The sequence below is a fragment of the Mirounga angustirostris genome, unplaced genomic scaffold, assembly GCF_029215605.1.
Source record: "Mirounga angustirostris isolate CCGP_5_RB_7025 unplaced genomic scaffold, mMirAng1.0.hap1 SCAF_16, whole genome shotgun sequence".
Lineage (NCBI taxonomy): Eukaryota > Metazoa > Chordata > Mammalia > Carnivora > Phocidae > Mirounga > Mirounga angustirostris.
Genome location: NW_026991724.1, coordinates 17,843,759 through 17,865,466, shown reverse-complemented (window position 1 = coordinate 17,865,466; position 21,708 = coordinate 17,843,759). Strand labels below are relative to the sequence as shown.

General features: G+C 38.9%; 1 protein-coding gene across 8 annotated transcripts in view; it reads left to right on the top strand.

The window, feature by feature from the left end:
* NFATC3 (nuclear factor of activated T cells 3) overlaps positions 1 to 21,708 on the top strand; it is a 121,172-nt gene that overhangs the window by 47,578 nt on the left and 51,886 nt on the right. For 7 of the 8 annotated variants that reach the window (XR_010408059.1, XR_010408060.1, XM_064580695.1 and 4 more), the window contains one exon: positions 16,384 to 16,583. Coding sequence is in view for 6 of the 8 variants with exons in the window: in XM_064580695.1 (XP_064436765.1) it covers positions 16,384 to 16,583 (200 nt within the window). In the remaining 2 variants the exon portion in view is untranslated. Of the gene's footprint in view, positions 1 to 16,383; positions 16,584 to 17,235; positions 17,301 to 21,708 lie in introns of all 8 variants that reach the window. The other variant, XM_064580696.1, reaches the window with a different exon arrangement.

Below are 21,708 nucleotides of genomic sequence, written 5' to 3'. Positions count from 1 at the left end.
TCTCTCGCTGTATCTCTCTCTGTCAAATCTTTAAAAAAACAAAAAACAAAACCACAACTGTATTATGCTTTTAAGTATAATACACGCTCATTTAAAATCCAAGTAACACCAAAAAAGTAGAATAAAGCAGTAAATTACCCCAAATCTAAGCCCTTCAGAAAGGGGCACATGGGTGGCTCAGTTGGTGAAGCATCTGTCTTCTGCTCAGGTCATGATCCCGGGGTCCTGGGATCGAGTCCCGCATCGGGCTCCCTGCTGAGCAGGAAGCCTGCTTCTCCCTCTCCCTCTGCCTGCCACTCCCCCTGCTTGTGCTCTCTCTGTCAAGTAAATAAAATCTTAAAAAAAAATAAAAACCCTCAGAAATAAGTAGTTGTTAGTATTTGATTAACATTTCAGATAATTCTCTGTATATTTAATGAAAGACTGAGTGGATGGCTAGAATATAGAATGAATTTTTTAAGGATAAGATTATACTGAACATCTTTGTGATTAAAATATTTATTTTTATCTGAATTTATTAGAAGAAAATAAAACTAACCTGAAATCATAAAAATTATATAATAGTTGAGTGTGTGAAATATATTTAATATGTAAGTTTTGAATCATAATAGTTGAATATTAACTTTAATTTTATTTGAATGAAACATTTTAAAAATGAAATAGAAGTAAAACTAAGAACTACCGAATCTTAGATATTGTTCTTCATTCTCAGAGGTCCTAAAAAGATCTAAGGTCAAAGATACTAAATAGGGGCGCCTGGGTGGCTCAGTTGTTAAGCGTCTGCCTTTGGCTCAGGTCATGAGCCCGCTCCCTGCTCAGCGAGAAGCCTGCTTCTCCCTTTCCCACTCCCCCAGCTTGTGTTCCCTCTCTCACTGTGTCTCTGTCAAATAAATAAAAATCTTAAAAAAAAAAAATAAAAGATTTTATTTATTTATTTGAGAGACAGAGAACATGAGCAGGGGGTGGGGCGGAGGGAGAAGGAGAGAGAGAATCTCAAGCAGACTCCCTGCTGAGTGGGGAGCCTTACGCAGGGCTCTATCCCAGGACCCTGAGATCATGACCTGAGCAGAAGTCAGATGCTCAAGTGACTGAGCCACCCAGGCGCCCCTGCAATTGTTTTTTTAATATCCTAGTCTTAATGTGTGTATTCCAGGAGAAAAAGTAAAATGTGGTAAATTTGTAAATGGAGAATGCAAAATAGAAGTTGAATGTTCTTTTATTATTAAATTGGTTTGATAGATGAATGATTGATACTGGTATATATATGTTGTATGTCATATATATATGCACATATATATGTATATATATAGTCTCATGTCTTTGTATACTGTATGGTTAGGGACTGTAGAATTATGCAGCACTGTTAATCTTATTCCAAGTTCCCAGTGGGGTTTTCTTAGGTTTTACACATCTATAATGTTTTTGAGTTGTGGGGATAAAAAATTTCTGTAGTGCCTTTGGCATGTACAAGCACAATTGAGAAACATGCAGGTTAGTCTAAAATGAAACTAAATTGTTTACTTGTTGCCAGGAAATTAATCTGTAGTAAATTTAGCATAGGTTATAATGAATACTTAATCAGATTATTTTTCTTTTTAGTCCTTAGCCAAATATGGGAAAATTGTCTCTTTAATTAAAGTCGGTAGTTTTTATTAGAGTTTTGTAGTGAAGATGTACATTTTCATCATTCACTAGGATTGAAAGAGACTTACAGATTTTAATACTATGAATTTTGTTTTAAATGTTTTAACATATAGAATCTCCGTATCTTTTAGAATAATTTTTTAATTTTTAGAACACATATTTTAAAAGAATTTTTTTTTCATGTGCACATTTATTCCCAAAGTGCTAAAAGAGAATATGCTATTTAAATTGCCGAATTCAGTGACATTTTACATATTTGTGCTCCTGCTAATCGCAAAAATTCCCTTTTTGTACTGCTTTATAGTTTATAAAATGTTTTCTCAGAGTTTATATTTAATATTCACAATAGTTCTTTGAACAGGGCAAGGCAAGTACATTGTGCAGGTGATTTAAGATTACACATGATGTAGGGGCGCCTGGGTGGCTTGGTCGGTTAAGCATCTGCCTTTGGCTCGGGTCATGATCTCAGGGACCTGGGATTGAGCCCCACATCAGGCTCCCTGCTCAGTGGGGAGTCTCCTTCTCCCTTCCCTTTGCCCCTCTGCCTGCTTGTGCTCTCTCTCCCTCTCTCTCAAATAAATAAATAAAATCTTAAAAAAAAAAAGATTACACATGATGTAATTGGTAGAGATCTTAAACCCAGGCCTTTTGACTCTGCTGTTATGTTTTCTATTGTACTATATTGCCTCTTATACTACAGTTAAGTTATAATTTCGTAGTGCTTTTCATTTTCATAACTACTTTCACATTGTCTCATTTAATTCTCCAAATAAGCTTTTTTAGAAACCCTGGTCTTTGACTTAAAGTCACATGCTGCTTCTATTACCTTTATAATCCCTGATAAAAATCTTAGACCTTTATTTACCATTACCATTGTAGTTTAAGCTCTCTTGGATTAATCATGTTAGGCTCCCTACTATGACTAATACTTCCCAGTTCTCAGTGGTTTAGGACCCAAATAAAGGAAGTTTATTTTTTATTTTCTTAGAGATTGTCACTCATGAATTCAAGGTCTCTCCATCTTGTGATGCTATCATCTTCAATACACAGCCTCCATGGTTCCTAGGAAAAGCAAATGGAGTATAGGGAAGGTACATAAGATACGTGAACCTGGAAATTACTACCAGTTACTACTTCTCACAGTCCAATGGCCAGAAGTAGTCACATGACCCTACTTATATAGACAGGGACTGTGAAAAGTAGTCCCTGGGTTGGGAGTCTTTCCTCAGCAACAACTCTATACTATACTATACAACATGACTCTACATAAATCTTTGATGTCAGCATGTCTTCTCTGCCATATCCCCTATACAGTATTGGTCTTTTAATTTATATTCAGGAGTTTAATAGTAGCTAAGTGACTAATAGGGTTCTGTAGCCACACTGCTTGGGTTTGATTCCTATCCTGTACTTTGGCCAAGTAACTTTTCTAGATTTTTTTTATTAAATCATTCAATGCTTAATTTATTCATCCATCTATCCGCTCACTCAGTAAATATTTTTTGATTGCTCACTACATTATAGACAGTATTGTAGATGCTGGGGATCTAGAGATGAACAAGACAAAGTCCTGCCCTCATGGGCCTTTCTTACATTATACTGAGAAGAGACAATGAAAAAGTAAATAAAATATTATTACAATGTTATAATAGTGAGAATTAGTATGTGATGTGATAAGAGACTAATTATCACTTTTTTATGAAGTGAGGATAGTATCATCCTACCTAAGAACTGATATGAGGATTAAATGAAACACTGCATGTACAGAACATGGCATAGTACCTTACACAAATGCTCAGTAAATGTTGATCAGTACTCTGTGAACCCTGATGAAGAATAAGTAGCAGAGTAAGAGTAAGAGAGCATACAAGTGGTGGGGTGGTTAGAATCTTAAGCAGACTCTGCGCTGAGCGCAGACCCCAATGCAGGGCTTGATCTCACAACCCTGAGATTACCACCTGAGCCGAAACCAAGAGTCAGTCCAGTCACTTAACTGACTGCATCACTCAGGTGCCCCTGAAGTAAATAATCTTATTCGTTAATATGGTGTGCAACTATTTAATACATTCAAGCCAGTCTTTTACTATAGTAGCTGGGGATTCAGTGGGGGGAAATCAGACATGTTTCCTAGTTCCATGAAGTTTATAGTTTGGTGAAGCTTGCAAATGAGATAATAACAGTAAAGTAGGATAAAGGTTTAATGGAGGAAATTCACATCTCTAAAAGAGCAAATAGGTGAAGGGGTTGAAATGGGTACTGCTTATTTAAAAAAAGGTCGTAGAGGGCGCCTGGGTGGCTCAGTCGTTAAGCGTCTGCCTTCGGCTCAGGTCATGATCCCAAGGTCCTGGGATCGAGCCCCACATCAGGCTCCCTGCTCTGCGGGAAGTCTGCTTCTCCCTCTCCCACTCCCCCTGCTTGTGTTCCCTCTCTCACTGTGTCTGTCTCTGTCAAATAAATAAAATCTTAAAAAAAAAAAAAGTGTATAGCTCATTAATAAACATTAACCAGAGAAAAGGTAGATACTAAGAAAGGATAAGTAGAGGGAAGAGTTTAGAACTGCACTATCCTGGGGCGCCTGGGTGGCTCAGTCGTTAAGCATCTGCCTTTGGCTCAGGTCATGGTCACAGGGTCCTGGGATCGAGCTCCGCATCGGGCTTCCTGCTTCGTGGGAAGCCTGCTTCTCCCTCTCCCACTCTCCCTGCTTGTGTTCCCTCTCTTGCTGTGTCTCTCTCTGTCAGATAAATAAAGAAAATCTAAAAAAAAAAAAGAGAGAGAGAACTACACTATCCAATCCAGTAGCCACTGGCCACATTTAAATTTAAATTAACCAGAATTAGAAATGAGTTCTTTAGTTGCATTATCAGCATTTCAAGTGTTGGTAGGTGTGTGGCTAATGACTGTTGTCTTTTCTTTTTTTTTTTTTTAGGGAGGAAGGGAAAGAGAGGGAGAGAATCTTAAGCAGGCTTCATGCCCAGTGCGGAGCCTAATGCAGGGCTTGATCTCACAACCCTGAGATCATGACCTAAGCCAAAATCAAGAGTCAGATGCTTAACTGAGCAACCCAAGAGCCCCTACATTGTCTTTTTTTTTTTTAGATTTTATTTATTTGAGAGAGAGAGACAGAGATAGTGAGAGAGATCACAAGTGGGGTGGAGAGGGAGAAGTAGGCTCCCCGCAGAGCAAGGAGCCCAATGCGGGACTCGATCCCAGGACCCCGGGATCATGACCCAAGCCGAAGGCAGATGCCCAACCGACTGAGCCACCCAGGCGCCGCCTACATTGTCTTTTTAACAAATGATGTTGGAGCAATTGGACATCCATAGGACATCCATTTATTTTCCATTCAGAAAATATATCTGAACCTAAACCTCACATTTTACACAAGAATTGATTCCACATAGATCATGGATTTTTAAAAAAATGCAGATGTAGAAGATTTTTATCATTGCAGAAAGTTCTGTTGGGCAGTGCTGGTTTGATAGCCAGGGAACAGGAACAAGTTGAAGACTGCAAATATAAAGGGGTAGTACAAGAGAGTTCCTTTGTGGTGTTGGAAGAGTTCCTTATCTTGACTGTGATGTTGGTTACTTGAATCTACACATGGGGTAAAATTGCATAAAGCTACACATACATTTTATTATACAGTGATAATTTTATTAAGGCACAGATATTTAGTATTTTTTAAATTTATTTATTTGAGAGCAAACGCACAGGTCCCGGGGGCGGAGGGAAGAGGCAGAGGGAGAGAGAAAAGCAGACTCTCCACTGAGCAAGGCAGCCTGCGGCAGGCCAATCCCAGGACCTGGAAATCATGCCCTGAGCCAAAGACAGACGCTTAACCAACTGAGCCACCCAGACACTCCCAACGCATAGATATTTTGAATCTCATCTTAAAAGTTACTGAAATGTTAAAAATGGGGATTGTTGGGACACTTGGGTGACTCAGTTGGTTGGCATCCGACTCTTGGTTTTGGCTTAGGTCTTGATCTCGCAGTCATGGGATCGAGCCAGGCACCAGGCTCCACACTGCACAGAGTCTGCTTGAGGGTCTCACTCTCCTTCTTCTGCCCCTCCCTGCTTGCTTGCTTGCTTTCTCTCTCTCTGAAGTAAATAAATAAATCCTAAACAATTAAAATGAAAATGGGATTGTAGAATTTTTTTCATACTTAGACTTTGTATTTCATCATACACCAAGATCCTTTCCCAGGTGATGATTTTTTTTATATGATGTTGTTATATGCACATTTTCAGTTTGAAACAGTTTGTTTATATTATGGAAATTTAATTTTGTAATTTTGTATTTTTAGTATTTCTATGATGTATTCTCATGTTTCTGATATATTCAGATTCCACCCCCCCCCCCCGAGTAATTTAGCAGAACTGATAATAGAATTGCTCTTATTGAAGCTGCTCTGGTTTGTCCTATAGTGACCTTCAGGCTTTAACACTCCAGCTTTAGTTAAATTAAGCAGGCACAGACCTTTGCTATGGAAACGATACAGAAACATAACAAACAACTTGGCTTACTTTCTTCTCCAAAGCAGAGGGTGCCTGAAGAGAGTTATACTGATCCTAGATGAAAGTTTTTAGAGAGTAATGTTAGCAGCAATAATTTGTTTATGGCCTATAACATAATGCTCATCTGAAAATAAAATGGGAAGACAGTCTAATTTATTTGACGTCCCTTTAAAATCCCTAAGATGCATAGGAGAAACCCTATTTTTTATATGCTGTATAGTCCATATGCTTGGAGCAGATGCTGGCTGAAGTATGTGTTACAAAATATATTCCCTTTGAAATCTTATATGCATGATTACCTTCCCCCATCACTGGTTTATTTTACTATCGAAGTATAAAGGACAGGTGGCTTATGTCTTTGCCAAGCTGGTATTAATGTGAGTCATCTAATATGACTAGGATACTTTGGTATATAGTACTTACCGGTACGTGATATTTGGGTAGCTTAATAGATAGCAATAAAATTTTTATTTGTATTTTCTATTTTAGACTGAACTACTTCGTTTAGAACAGCCTACTTCAGTGACTGTTATTCTTATTTAAATAATTCTGCTGGCTAATCTCATGAGTTATTTTGCTCCACAAAATTGTCCTCTCTTATTCCAAAATTCATTCATTCATCAGTGATTGAACGTCTGTAATGTGCTAGGTACTCTACTGTGCTCTGGAGGTAACAGGATGGACCCTGTCCCCTTCACAATACTTAGAGGCGAGTGGTAAAGTTGTTGGTGTTTCTTCCTCTATTAGACGAATAGTTGGTTCCATAGAGTAATTTGTTCAATTTGGATTAAACATGAAAGAGCAACAGGTATAGCAGAAAGGAATAGCTAATCACTTAGTAACCATGGGTTTCCAATTTCTTCTTTAGTTATTGATTTAGTTTTTTTTTTATTGTGATCATGTTGGCATTTTATTTTTTTATGGAATATTTTCAATTTAATTAAATCTGTATAAAATTTATTAACTTATTCTATGAAAATATATAAAAAGAAATCACAACTGAAAGTATTGAGGGGTACCTGGTTGGCTCAGTCAATGTAGGTGTTTGTTTTTTTTTTTTGAGAGAGTGAGAGAGAGCACGGGCGCATGCTTGTGCAAGGCGGTGGGGAGGAGCAGACCTAGAGGGAGAGAGAGAATCTCAAGCAGAAGCCCCACTGAGCCCGGAGCAGACACAGGGCTCAATCCCACGAGATCATGACCTGAGCCAAAATCAAGGGTTCAACACTTAACCAGCTGAGCCACACAGGTGCCCTGGGGTGTGCAGCTCTTGATCTTGGGGTTGTAGGTTTGAGCCCCAGGTTGGGTGTAGAGATTACTTAAAAATAAGATCTTAAAAAAAGAGAGAATATTGATAGATTTCTTGACTATATAAATATTTACAGAAAACTGCAACTTCCAGTTAAATATAGTAAATTGAACACATATATTTTACTGTCATTAGAACTTAGACAGCTGCAACTTAAGCCTGTTGGATAGAGAGAGAATCAGTAAAGAACACAAATCATTTTACACCAAAGAACCCTGGAAAGACTCAGGAATTTGAGGCAGTGAGTGTCTCTGAAAGTGGGATGTGAGGTGGAGCTGAAAGCAAAAGGACTGGTTGAAAGTCTACAAAAAGTAGTTAGACTTCCCAGATTTTTCTCTTATGTGGCATAGCCAAGTGATAACCACTGTCTTACCCTGTGAGAATATTGCAGATTTACTCTTTAGAGGGAATGAAATAGAGATTTTAGGTTCTAGAATTACTGAAGACAGAGCTTGAGGATCTGTACAGAAAATGGAGTTGGGATGGAGGGGAGGCATAATGAAAGTCTGCATACTGAGTAGGGAGACTGCTGTCCCCTTTTCTTAACTCCCAAAATGCTTATAACAAGTTTATGTTCCCTAGACAGGAAATTGGAAGATTTGCTTTTAGATAGGTCAAGAGAAAAATGCCCATGTGCCTCTTGACTTGCAAATATTCTAGAGTAATGATCATACCCGACCCCACTTTATTTTTTTATTTTTTTTTAAGATTTTATTTATTTATTTGAGGGAGAGAGAATGAGAGACAGAGAGCACGAGAGGGAAGAGGATCAGAGGGAGAAGCAGGCTCCCCGCCGAGCAGGGAGCCCAATGTGGGACTCGATCCCGGGACTCCAGGATCATGACCTGAGCTGAAGGCAGTCGCTTAACCAACTGAGCCACCCAGGCGCCCCCCCCCCTTTTTTAAACAAATATTTTGTAACACTACTTTATTAACCTGAAATGGAAATGCAAAGATTATATAATCAACTTGCACGTACAAATTTAAGAATATCAAAATAATGCTGTAATTATTACGAGGAAATAAATTTAGAAAACTAAATTACAACAAAATAGTTCTGTTTCAAAATGAAAAAGGTTGGTATTGACTGTAGAAGACAATGAAGTAGTTAGATATTTTTACCTGCAGTATCACTGCAAGTGTTGCAGGTACAAAAGCAGGTATGTTGATCAGCAACCTAAATTCCATTAGTGAGTGGCATTATTGGCAATGACATGATTTTCTGAAATGATGAACTCTTGCTAAAGTTTTCTTCAATTTATATGGTAGTCACATTCATTAAACATTCATGTGTTAAGGGGCGCCTGGGTGGCTCACTCGGTTAAGCGTCTGCCATCGGCTCAGGTCATGATCCCAGGGTCCTCGGTTCAAGCCCCACATCAGGCTCTCTGCTCAGTGGAGAGCCTGCTTCTCACTCCTCTGCTTGTGCTCTCTCTCTTTCTGTCAAATAAATAAATAAATAAATAAAATCTTAAAAAAAAAAAAGCATTCATGTGTTAAAACTCTAATTTGGGGGCACCTGGGTGGCTCAGTTGGTTAAGCGTCTGCTTTTGGCTCAGGTCGTGATCCCAGAGTCCCAGGATCGAGCCCCACATTAGCTCCTTGCTCAGCAGAGAACCTGCTTCTCCCTCTCACTTTCCTGCTCCCCCTGCTTGTGCTCTCTCTCTCTCTGTGACAAAGAAATAAATAAAATCTTTAAAAAAAAAAAAAAAACCTGCAATTTTTTGGTATTTATATATACTAAGGAGTTGGGTTCTAAGTTCATAAACTTTTCTATATACATAAATATGTGTAGGGCCTTCTGAAGTTCCGTGCAACATAGACTAGTTCTGTGCTTGAAAGAACTGATTATCCCATGCATTGATAGGAATTTCAATCTCTGGCCCCTTGTCATAAAATGCCTATAGTGTACCTCACTCATCTTGTTGCCATGCTCATTCATTTGTATATTGACTATGGCTGTTTTTGTATGATGATGGCAAAGCAGTTAAGATAGAGAACATAGATGGTACTCTCATCACTTCACACTTTGCTCAGGATGTTGCAAATCACAATGTTGCAGTTAAAACTCAGTAGTGTTTCAAGTCCTCAGAGTATTGCTGTACTAGAACTTTTACAGTGTATACTTCTGTCAAAACAAGAAAAGAAAAATGGATTTCAAATGTCATACTTTTAAGGCACAATAGACTGTATTATTTTATTATCAAAATAGCAAAGCATTGTGTTTATTGTTCAGTGACGTTATGGTTGGGCTAAAAGAATGTACATCTTTTTTTTTTTTTTAAGATTTTATTTATTTATTTGAGACAGAGAGAATGAGAGAGAGAGAGAGAGCACATGAGAGGGGGGAGGGTCAGAGGGAGAAGCAGGCTCCCTGCCGAGCAGGGAGCCCGATGCGGGACTCGATCCCGGGATTCCGGGATCATGACCTGAGCCGAAGGCAGTCGCTCAACCAACTGAGCCACCCAGGCGCCCAAGAATGTACATCTTATATAGCATCACATTTCCATCTATCTGTGTCACTGTTACTTTGAATACACCATGACTAACAGTGAAAATACTACCTCTTCTCTCTCCAAACCTGTTCTAAATCAGTGACTTCTTCATTTTATTTGCTAGTGGTACCACCATTCTATTGGATTCTGAATCTCAGAACCTTTTTTTTAAGATTTTATTTATTTATTAGAGAGAAAGAACACGTGCACATGAGCCAGGGGGAGGAGCAGAGGGAGAGTGGAAGGGAGAAGCAGACTCCCCGCTGAGCAGGGAGCCTGACATGGGGCTCCATCCCAGGACCCTGAGATCATGACCTGAGCCGAAAGCAGATGCTTCAGCAACTGAGCCACCCAGGCACCCCTGAATCTCAGAACTTCTAATTTCTTTTTTCCTTTCTCTTTATTATTCTATATATAGTCATTTAAAAGAAATTTCTTTAGGGAAGGACTTAACTGCATTCATCCCTCCCTGTTTCTATCTTCTATTTATGTTCTTACTTCCATTCTAATTTAAATTTTTAATAGACATGATGTTAGTACTTAGTGCCTCAGCCTCTTAGCTGATTTCCATGATTCTGTCTTTTCCCTTCTTCATAGAGCCTTCATTTATTTTTATCATGTGCTTACCAACATCCTTTTTATTATAAATAAATTTCTGCCTTTTAAAGTCTTCACTAATTTCTTAAAGTTAAATACATGCCACTTTGTTCTTTATTTTATTGTCACCTATATGGTATTGGCTGAAGCAGTGATATTCAATATGGATATTTCCATAAGGGATCCTCAGTTAAAAGAGGAAGGGGTAGAGGTAAAAGACAAAGTTTCTGCCTTTTTGGAACTATACGGTACTGAGGAAAACAGATAATAAATGTATAACACACTTTTTAAAAAAGATTTATTTATTTGCAAGAGAGAGAGAGCGAGTGCATGTGCGCACTAGTCGGGAGAGGAGCAGAGGAAGAGGGAGGAGCAGAGGAAGAGGGAGGGAGAGAATCTCAAGCAGACTCCCTGCTGAGCTCAGAGCCTGAACCTGGGGCTTGATCTCAAAACCCTGAGATCATTACCTGAACAGAAATCAAGAGTCACATACTTAACCAACTGAGCCACCCAGCCACTCCTGTAACACACTTTTCATAGTGATCCATACTATGAAAAATAATAGAACAGGGTAAGGGGACAATGATATGGTATTTTAGGTAGGATGGTCTTCTCTGAGGAGCTGACATTTGAGTATGGAACTGAAGGAGTGAGGTAATAAGAAGATCAAAGGAAAGAATATTCCAGAGTGATAAAGTATTAAGTGTGAAAGCCTTGGCGCTAGGAATAAGCTTGGGTGGGTCAAGCAATAAGGCCAGGATGGTTAGAGCAGACTGTGGAAGCAAAAAGAGTAAGAGAAGGTAAGGCAACAAGTTAGCCAGGGCTCAAATCACATAGGCCTTATAAATCACCACAGGGCATTTGGATTTAGTTGAGTGTTGGAAGGAAGCCATTAGAGAGTTCTGAGCAGGGAATGAAACTATCTAGTTAAAGTTTGTTCTGGCTCCTGGACAGCAAATAGCCTGTAAAAGAACAAGAGCAAGAACAGGGAGAATAGTTATAAGGGTATTGCAGTGGTCCAGGTTTAATCGCTTCTCTATAAATGTTACAGTCCTGAAAACCATCCTAGGTAAATTATATTACCCAATAATAGGCAGAAATCTTCATGTCCTTTCATGGGTAGAGGATAATCAATTATGATGTTGCTTGGTTACAAACTCCACTGTAGATCCAGGCATGGGCAAGGAGGGGGGAGTAAAGTGTTCACCTGAAAGACCTCATAGTAGACTAAAACTCCTTCTAACATTTGAACTCTGACTACATTATATACCTAGAATCATGGAAATAGACTAATAGCTAATATTTTTTTATCACTACCTACATGACAGCACTGTACTAGGCACTTTATATTTGATGTCACATATCAGGATAATTTATAAACCATAGTACAGAAACAGAAGAGAATTTTTTTAAAGGTTATTATAAAATCTCTTGCTTGGAAGCTATATGGTCTGGAACATTGTCCAGCCATCCAACCCAGTACTGCTATAGTGAAAACATCACTGACACTGTGACTCATGACCATAACTTGTTCTGTCAGTGCTAGGGACTGAGTGCCAGAAACTTCACTGCTGCCTTGAAGAGCTGGACACCTCCTCTGCTGTGTATACTGAAAAATAGACTTTATGCCACCTACATTATCATGTCTCTCCCTTGCTGGTTTAATGGACTAAAGCAGCCATGGAACAAATCTTTCTCCCAGTTGGTGGCTAAAAGTAGGAGTGGAGATTACTGAAAGACATCTCTCTGAAACTTGTAAGACCACCAAGTGTGAGGAAACCACTATCTCCAAGCAGAGGAATCAGACTAAAGCTGCACCAAAGCCCAGACATAGCTTAAGAATTTGTTACATGACAAAAGAAATAGCATGCCTCTTTCTGGAGGTAAATACTTTCCTACTTGAGTCTCTAAACCCCTTGAATATAAAATGTTCAGTATATGTTCAGCAATACACACACACAAAAGAAAGTGTAACCCACAATAAAAAGAAAAACAGTCAGTAAAAGCAGGCCCAGAGATGGTCTAGATCTATTTCTTCATCTGTGTTGGAGTTATCAGAAAGAGTCTTTAATAATAACTATGATAAAATGCTGAACTGTCTAGTAGTAAAGAAGTAAGCTATATATGTGAAGAGATGAAGGGATTTCAGTAGAAACATGAAAAATTTTTTAATTGAAAAGATAAGGACAAAGATACAGTATTTATATTTACATTTCTAATATAAACACAAAAATTCTCAACTAAAAACTAACAAACCATAACCAGCAGCAGTGTGAAAAGATCATACAGCATCACCAAGTAGAATTTATCTGAAAAATGAAAAAGGTGGCCCAACATAGGAAAATCGATTGATGTAATACACCACATTTAATAGAAGAGATAAAAACTACACAGTCGTTTCAGTTGACACAGAAAAAGCATTTGACAAAATTTAATAGCCTTTCATTTACACACACACACACACACACAGAGGGAAAGAGGGGAAAATGCCTTACCATGAAAGATTATTTATGAAAAGCCTACAGCTAACATCATTTTTAATTAATGGTAAAAGACTGAAAGCTTTCTCCTTAAGATTAGGAACAAGGATGCTCACTTTCACCAGTGCTATTCACCATTTGTGCTGGGACTTCTAGCCAGAACTATTAGACAATGAAAGAAATAGAAGGCATTTGAATTGGAAAGGAAGAGGTAAAACTGTCTCTATTCATAGACGACATGTTCCTGTATATAGAAAATCACAAATCATCCATAGGAAAGCTACAGAGCTAATAAACAAATACAACATTTCCAGGTGGAAGATCAATATACACTCAACATTTGTGTTTCTATGTACTAGTGATGAGCAACCTGAAGAGGAAATTTAAAAAGCGATTCCAGGGGCGCCTGGGTGGCTCAGTCGTTAGGCGTCTGCCTTCGGCTCAGGTCGTGATCCTGGGGTCCTGGGATCGAGCCCCGCATCGGGCTCCCTGCTCCGCAGGAAGCCTGCTTCTCCCTCTCCCGCTCCCCCTGCTTGTGTTCCCTCTCTCGCTGTGTCTCTCTCTGTCAAATAAATAAAATCTTTAAAAAAAATAAAAATTAAAAAAAAAATAAAAAATAAGCGATTCCATTTACAGTAGCATCTAAAGGAATTAAATTGAACCAAGGAGGTGTCAAAATTTGTTATGCCGAAAACTATAAAGTATTGCTGAAAGAAATAGATGGAAACATACAATAAAAATAAATAAAATTTAAGTATATGTAAAATAAAAATAGATATCCATGTTTGTAGATAGGAGGACTTAACATTAGTAAGTTATCAGTACTCCTCAAAGCAATCTATAGATGCAGTGCTATACCTACCAAAATTCCAACAGCCTTTTTTGCTGAATGGAAAAACATATTTTCAGATTCATATGCAATTGCAAGAGGCCTCAAATAAGCAAAACAGTCCTGAAAAAGACTTGGAGGACTTACTCTTCCTGAGTTGTAACTTACTACAAAGCTACAGTATTTAAAACACTGTGGCACTGGCATAAAAGCACACTGATGAAATAGAATAGAAAGCCCAAAAATAAGCCCTTACATATATGGTCAATTCATTTTCTGTAGGGTGCCAAGACTATTCAGTGGGGGAAGGGACAATCTTTTCAACAAATGGTACTGGGGAAACGGGATATCTACATGCAAAATAATGTAGTTGGACCCTTACATCATATACAAAAATAAACTCAAGGAGCGCCTGGGTGGCTCAGTTGGTTGGGCGACTGCCTTCGGCTCAGGTCATGATCCTGGAGTCCCGGGATCGAGTCCCGCATCGGGCTCCCTGCTCGGCGGGGAGTCTGCTTCTCCCTCTGCCCCTCCCCCCTCTCATGTGCTCGCTCTCATTCTCTCTCTCTCATATAAATAAATAAAATCTTCAAAAATAAACTCAAAATAGATCAAGGACCTAAGTGTGAGATCTAAAGCTATAAAACTCTTAGAAGAAAGCACTGGGGGACGTCTTCGACATTGGATTTAGAATTGGTTTCTCAAGTATGGCACCAAAAGTACAGGCAGCAAAAGACAAAACAGATAAATTGGACTCCATCAAAATCAGAAACTTTTGTGCATCAAAGGACACTACTAAGAAAGTGAAAAAACCTACAGAATGAGAATTATTTGCAAATCATATATCTGTAAGGGATTAATTCAGATTATATAAAGAACCCCCAACTCAGAAACCTCAAAACACATACACACCCAAATGCACCCCCAAAGAATGCTGAATTTTGGTTTTTTTTGTTTAAGCAGTCACTTGGTTGGAGTCAACCTGGAAAACCTGTCTCTGCTGGTTGGTGGCAGCTCATAATCTCATTTCATTTATGTTAGCTTTACACTCCTCGGGATCTGACCTGTTCATGGGTGGTTCCCACGTCAATCAAAAGATTGGGCAAAGTTTGTCTGTATAATTTGGAGCTCCCCTTCTCTGGCTGTCTTCTTTCTGGGATTTCCCTCTTACTCTCCAGAAGCTGTGGTTGTTCTGTACTCTGTCCTTAGTTCCTCAGGCCCTCAGACTGTAGATTTTCTTTTTTAAAGATTTTATTTTATTTGAGACAGAAGGAGAACATGAGCAGGGGGTAGGGGAGGTGAGCAGAGAGAGAGGCAGACTCCCCGCTGAGCAAGGAGCTCAACGCTCAGCTCTGTCCCAGGACCCTGAGATCTTGACCTGAGCTGAAGACAGATGCTTAACCGACTGAGCCACCCAGGCACCCCAGACTATAGATTTTTTATAGGAGTTTCCGCCACTTTGTAAGGCATGGACTGTGGCCTTCTCTCCAGTTAAAAGTCTTAAAAACAGGAAACACACTTTTTGTGACTCTCTTCTTACATGTGTCAGTTTGCTTCCAGAATATGCTTACTTTGGTTACCCTCCATGCTTTCAAATCATTCTTTATGTTTGTTCAAGTTTTAATTGTTATGTGCATGATGATGGGTCAGATTGGTGCTACTCAGCCATCAGATTGGATAGGGGAGTCTCCCTAAGTCCTAAATGTATACTTCTTTAGGCTCTGTTTCGTTTCTTTTTCTTTCAAGATTTTATTTATTTATTTGAGAGAGAGAAAACATGAGAAGGGGGAGGGTCAGAGGGAAAAGCAGATTCCCTGCTGAGCAGGGAGCCCGATGTGGGACTCCATCCTGGGACTCCAGGATCATGACCTGAGCCGAAGGCAGTCACTCAACCAACTGAGCCACCCAAGCGCCCCTAGGCTCTGTTTCTTTTATTTTCCTCCTTTTTTATGGTCGCCGTTTTTACCTCCAGCCCTTCCTGGTCCTCCCCCTGGATAGTCATCCTAACCTCAACAATAGTGAAGGATACCAGAGAAAGCCCAACCTGCTAAGTCAGTTGAAACTTTAAGTTGGTAACATATGTAATAGGCTTTTTGAGATTCTTTCTACTAAAACAAACTGTCTCTTATTTTAACAGCCTATTAGAGGAGCTTCCTATACACCAAAGTCTTTTAAGTCTGGTCTGGATGATTAATGTTGCCTGGTGTACAGAATCAGCATTCCTTTTGGTTCTTCACAGCATTCTATAAGAAGGCTTTTGCAGAATATTTATTGTTCTAGATATTTATACAGAAAAAAACCCCCTCATCCCTTTGTAACATATTCCAGCCTTTTATAACTCATAAACTTCTGAAATTTGGAAGATTAGTTCACTTACTACTTTTTCTTATTGTTATCTTTTTGAAATAACATTTTGTGTATCAATAATATGTTACAAATATAACAGACTATTGTAAGCTTATTGTAAATACATGGATAATGAACTGTATTTTTCCATTTGTTCTTCCTAATTAGCTCCTGGGCTATAGTGAAAAGCCGATAAATCTACAGATGTTTATTGGAACGGCAGATGATCGATATTTACGACCTCATGCATTTTACCAGGTGCATCGAATCACTGGGAAGACTGTTGCTACTGCAAGTCAAGAGATAATAATTGCCAGCACAAAGGTTCTGGAAATTCCCCTTCTTCCTGAAAACAATATGTCAGCCAGGTATCTTGAAACATACCTCAAAATGGACAGGTTTTTTTTTTTTCCTAAAACAACTTTCAGAAAAAACATATTTCTTTTTATAGTACAGAAATGAAGTATTCATTGTTCTAAATTAACTGAATAACATTATGTAAATAATCATAGTATATTTGCTAGGGTTGGTAGTGAATTTCCAGAAAAGAAATTCAATTCACCAAAAGTTTATGAACCATGTAGTACCAGCCAAGCATTATGTTAAATGATAGAGAAAAAAATATATGGACTTTTTCAAGTTGCTCACAGTCTAATAGGATAGACAATAATAATTGCAGTGCAGTTATTATAATTATTAAATTTCCTCAAGGAAAACTTTAACTCTATCTCCAGGTATCCTGTTTGACTCATTTCCAAACAAAATGAGGTAGCTAGCTTCTAAATGAGAATGCTTTAGACTTTTGTTCAAGTTAGGATTATATTGCAGTTTATTATATGTTAGATTGTATGTTAGAAAATGCAGTGGCCTAAACATTAGACATTTAGTTTGTTATTCCATAAGAGAAATACACAGATAGGCATTTTAGGACTAGCACAGTGGCTCCATAAGTCATTGGTGGTCCAAACTCTTTCTGTTTTTTCTTCTCTGCTATTTTAACATGTGACTTCTGTTCCCAAGATACAAAATGGCTGCTGGAGCTCTAGCCATCACAACTGTAGTCCCAGAAGGAATAAGGAGGAAGGGTAAATGAAAACTTCCATCTGAGTTAGCCTCTTTTTTATGTTATGTTGTGTTGTGTTATGTTATTTATATATATTTTTAAGTAAGCTCTTTGCCCTATGTGGGGCTTGAAGTCACAACCCTGAGATAAGAGTTACATGCTCTACCATCTGAGCCAGCCAGGCGCCCCCTGAATTAGCCTCTTTAAAGAGCTTGTTAGGGTACCTGGGTGGCTCAGTCGGTTAAGCGACTGCCTTTGGCTCAGGTCATGATCCTGGAGTCCCGGGATCAAGTCCCGCATCGGGCTCCCTGCTCAGCGGGGAGTCTGCTTCTCCCTCTGACCCTCCTCCCTCTCGTGCTCTCTGTCTCTCATTCTCTCTCTCGCAAATAAATAAATAAAATCTTTTTAAAAAAAATAAATAAATAAAGAGCTTGTTACAGGGGCACCTGGGTGGCTCAGATGGTTAAGTGCCTGCCTTCTGCTCAGATAATGATCCCAGGGTTCTGGGATCGAGCCCTGCGTTGGGCTCCCTGTGTTGGGCTCCCTGTGTCGGGCTCCCTGCTTGGCGGGGGCCGTGCTTCTCTCTCGCCTTCTGCTCCACCTGCTTGTGCATTCATGTGCTCGCTCGCTCTCAAATAAATAAATAAATCCTTTAAAAAAAAGAAAAAGAGCTTGTTACAGAAACCTACCCAACACATCTCATTGTTCATCCTTGTATATAAGGAACATCTGGGATTTTTTTGTTTTGTTTTTACCTGGGTACATTGCTACCTCTAATGATATAGGGACGTATTACTAAGAAAAAAGGGGGAAAAGGAAATTTAGTAGGCAACTTTTAATTTGTCACAACTAGGTATTTGAAACTTACAGTGAGGTTTGTTACATAGATTGTTTCAAACTACAGTATAGACCTTTCTTAAAATGGCAGTAACATCCGTCCCAGGCTATTACAAGAACAGATTATAAAATAAGATTTTGGTCTCTAGCTTTCTTCCTTTAAATTTATACTTAAATAACTTTTTGGGTAAGCTGAATATACCCCTTAAGGAAAACCAATTTGTGATATAATTCTATTATTATAAAAGAAGAACTGCCACGTGCCTGGGTAGCTCAGTCTAAGCATCTGCCTTCAGCTCAGGTCATGATCCCAGGGTCCTGGGATCGAGTCCCACATTGGGCTCCCTGCTCCATGGGGAGCCTGCTTCTCCCTCCGCCTCTGCCTCCCTCTCTCTCTCTACTCTCATGAATAAATAAAGAAAATCTTAAAAAAAAAAAATTGTCTTAAGAAATAACTTGGGGCACCTGGGTGGCTCAGTTGGTGAAGCATCTGACTCTTGATTTTCGGTGCATTGCGCTCAGTGAGGAGTCTGCTTGTCCCTCTCCCTCTCCCTTTACCCCTCCCTGTGCGCTCACTCTCTCTCTCTCAAATAAATAAAATCTTTATTTAAAAAAAAAGGAAGAAGAAAAGAAAGAACTTATCTTGTTACTTATTTTTTTTCTTGTTACCTACCTATTACTAGAAAAGACAAGTTAATAAAAATTGAAATAAAACCTTATTTTTACCTATTTTGTTTACATGGACGGTACTCAATAACCCAACCCAGTTCTCTGCCTCCAGGCATCCTTTTGACCCATTTTCAGATAAGGTGAGGTGGCCAGCCACTGAATGAGAATGCGTGCATGTAGGCTTCTTCCCTTTTACTTTAGGCATCAAAAGCATATTTGATTCATTTGGCATCAAAAGCATATGCATATACAGTACAATAGCTGCAGAGGTGAATTTAAAACTCAGTTGAACCATCTTTTTCTAAGAACTCATAAAATTGATCCCTAGAAGATAGTTTGCAGGCCATGTTTCCATTCATTCTTCGGGATATTCAAAGCACTAAACTTGAATCAAGTTCAATAGAAAGTCACCATAAGTTTCTTACACTTCTTAACTTTGTCTGAAGGATAGGATAAGAAATATCCTGGGTGGCTCAGTCATTAAGCCTCTGCCTTCGGCTCAGGTCATGATCCCAGGGTCCTGGGATTGAGCCCTGCATTGGGATCCTTGCTCAGCCAGGAGGCCTGCTTCTCCCTCTCCCTCTCCCGTTCCCCCTGCTTGTGTTCCCTCTCTCGCTGTCTCTCTCTGTCAAATAAATAAATAAAATCTTAAAAAAATAAAAAATACCCATAGGAATAACTTCATAATCTGAAAAAACACCATTAGATATATTAGCTCTTAGGTTGGTCATTATTACACATACACATACACACAGAATCTTTTCAAGTTAAAGGGGAAAAGCTGATTATTTCCTGATGGCATGGTAGATTTTGGTGTACCAGACAAGGAGAGACATATAAAAACTTTTATCACATTTATTTTTTGCCTTGGCTTCTGGAAGTTCACAGTCAAGTTCAGTTATAGTAATTATAATAATTTGTATAACCCTAGATTTAGAATATATTATTTCCTGTTCCTTCTATTTAAAGTTTTTTTCTATTTTTTCTTGACCTAATTTGTATTTATGTTATAAAATGCCTCATCCTTTCTAAATGTATAAATCAATAAAAAAGTACATAAGTTTCTAAAATTTTCAAGAAATTGGGAAAGCTTCACATATCAAATAATGTGAGAAAATCAGCTAAACATAGCTACCTTATCCTTTTCCCATCTACTAGTATACGGAACAGGCTGTAGTCATGACTCATATCCCTTCCCCAAGAGGGTATGGCATATATTGCCTGCCTGGATCAGATCAGAAAGGACAAAGCTGCAGAAATACCATTGTTACTAGTTACATGCAGATAGTGCCCTCATCCCACCCTGCCAGATACACACCTGAAGTTTCTCTGGCCATTCTGTCCACCCTGGCCTGTTGGGGACAGGAATTCTGTAAGAAAGCTTGTGGCAACATTGTGTGTGTCCCAAAAAGGGTTGAATAAGAAGCAACTAGAAGGGGCGCCTGGGTGTCTCAGTTGGTTAAGCATCTGCCTTCCAAATGGGTCATGGTCCCAAGGTCCTGGGATTGCCTCCCTCTCCCTGCCGCTCTCCCTGCTTGTACACTCTCTCTGTCAAATATGTAAATAAAATCTTTAAAAAAAAAAAACTTAAAAAAAATAAAATATATTCATACTTGTAAATCGAATTAATAGTTATTTTTATTCCTTTATGTGTGGTTTTTTTGTTGGTCTGGTCTTTTCTTGGATTTTGTAGCCAGAGATATTTTGCGGGTTTTTATTGTTTGTTTTTTTAAGATTTTATTTATTTGACAGACCGAGAGCAGGCACAAGCAGGGGGAGCAATAGAGGGAGAAGCAGGCTCCGCACTGAGCAGAGAGCCCAACGCGGGGCTCCATCCCAGGACTCTGGGATCGTGACCTGAGCTGAAGGCAGATGCTTAACCAACTGAGCCACCCAGGCGCCCCATGTAGCCAAAGTTTTGAGATTGTCATTTCTGATACTCATTCCAAATCTTCTCTTAGAAACTTAACTCTGCTAAAATACCTTCCTTCGGGTCACCTAAGTGTCTCAGGTCAGTAGAGCATGTGACTCTTGATTTCAGGGTTGTGAGTTTGAGCCCCGTGATGGGGGTAGAGTTTAAAAATATAAAATAAAATAATACATACATATATTTATATAAAATACCTTCCCTCAAAACTCAATAAAATGGATAATCTGGTATTTCTTTCCCCTTAAAGACTCCTATTGACATACTAAGATGGATAATCACTACCTGATACAATTTGATCAATACTGGTTGAGCTAAAGTGCAGGTGTTCAGTATTAGTTAAATATAATTTGTTATCCATAAATGGCAACTATTTATTTTCAAAAGTATTTCCTTTTTTGGAAATTTCTTCTGTGTCTTTCTGAACATGAAAGTATTCATCCTTTTGGGATTCTTTTTTGTGCTTTACTGGTTCTTATCTTGATAACCTAGTTCTTTTTTTTTTTTTAAAGATTTTATTTATTTATTTGAGAGAGAGAATGAGAGAAAGCACATGAGAGGGGGGAGGGTCAGAGGGAGAAGCAGGCTCCCCGCTGAGCAGGGAGCCCAATGCGGGACTCGATCCCGGGACTCCAGGATCATGACCTGAGCCGAAGGCAGTCGCTTAACCAACTGAGCCACCCAGGCGCCCGATAACCTAGTTCTTTAACACATATTGTCCTCACAACAACTGCTGCAGCCTCTGGGCAGTGAGCACTGGAGTTGGGACTGTTGGGGTAGATAAAGCAAAAGGACAGATGACAAGGAATACCACAAGAGAGAGTAAACTTTAACTAGAATGTTGATTATTAAATCCGTTTGCTTTCTTTCCATATGTGAATACAAACATATGTTTTAGGTACTGTTGTTTCCTACCGATTGTGTGTCAAGCAGCCATACAAGTAACAAATTTTGAAGATAATGAAATGTTAGAACTTAAATGCGAAAACTTTAATTT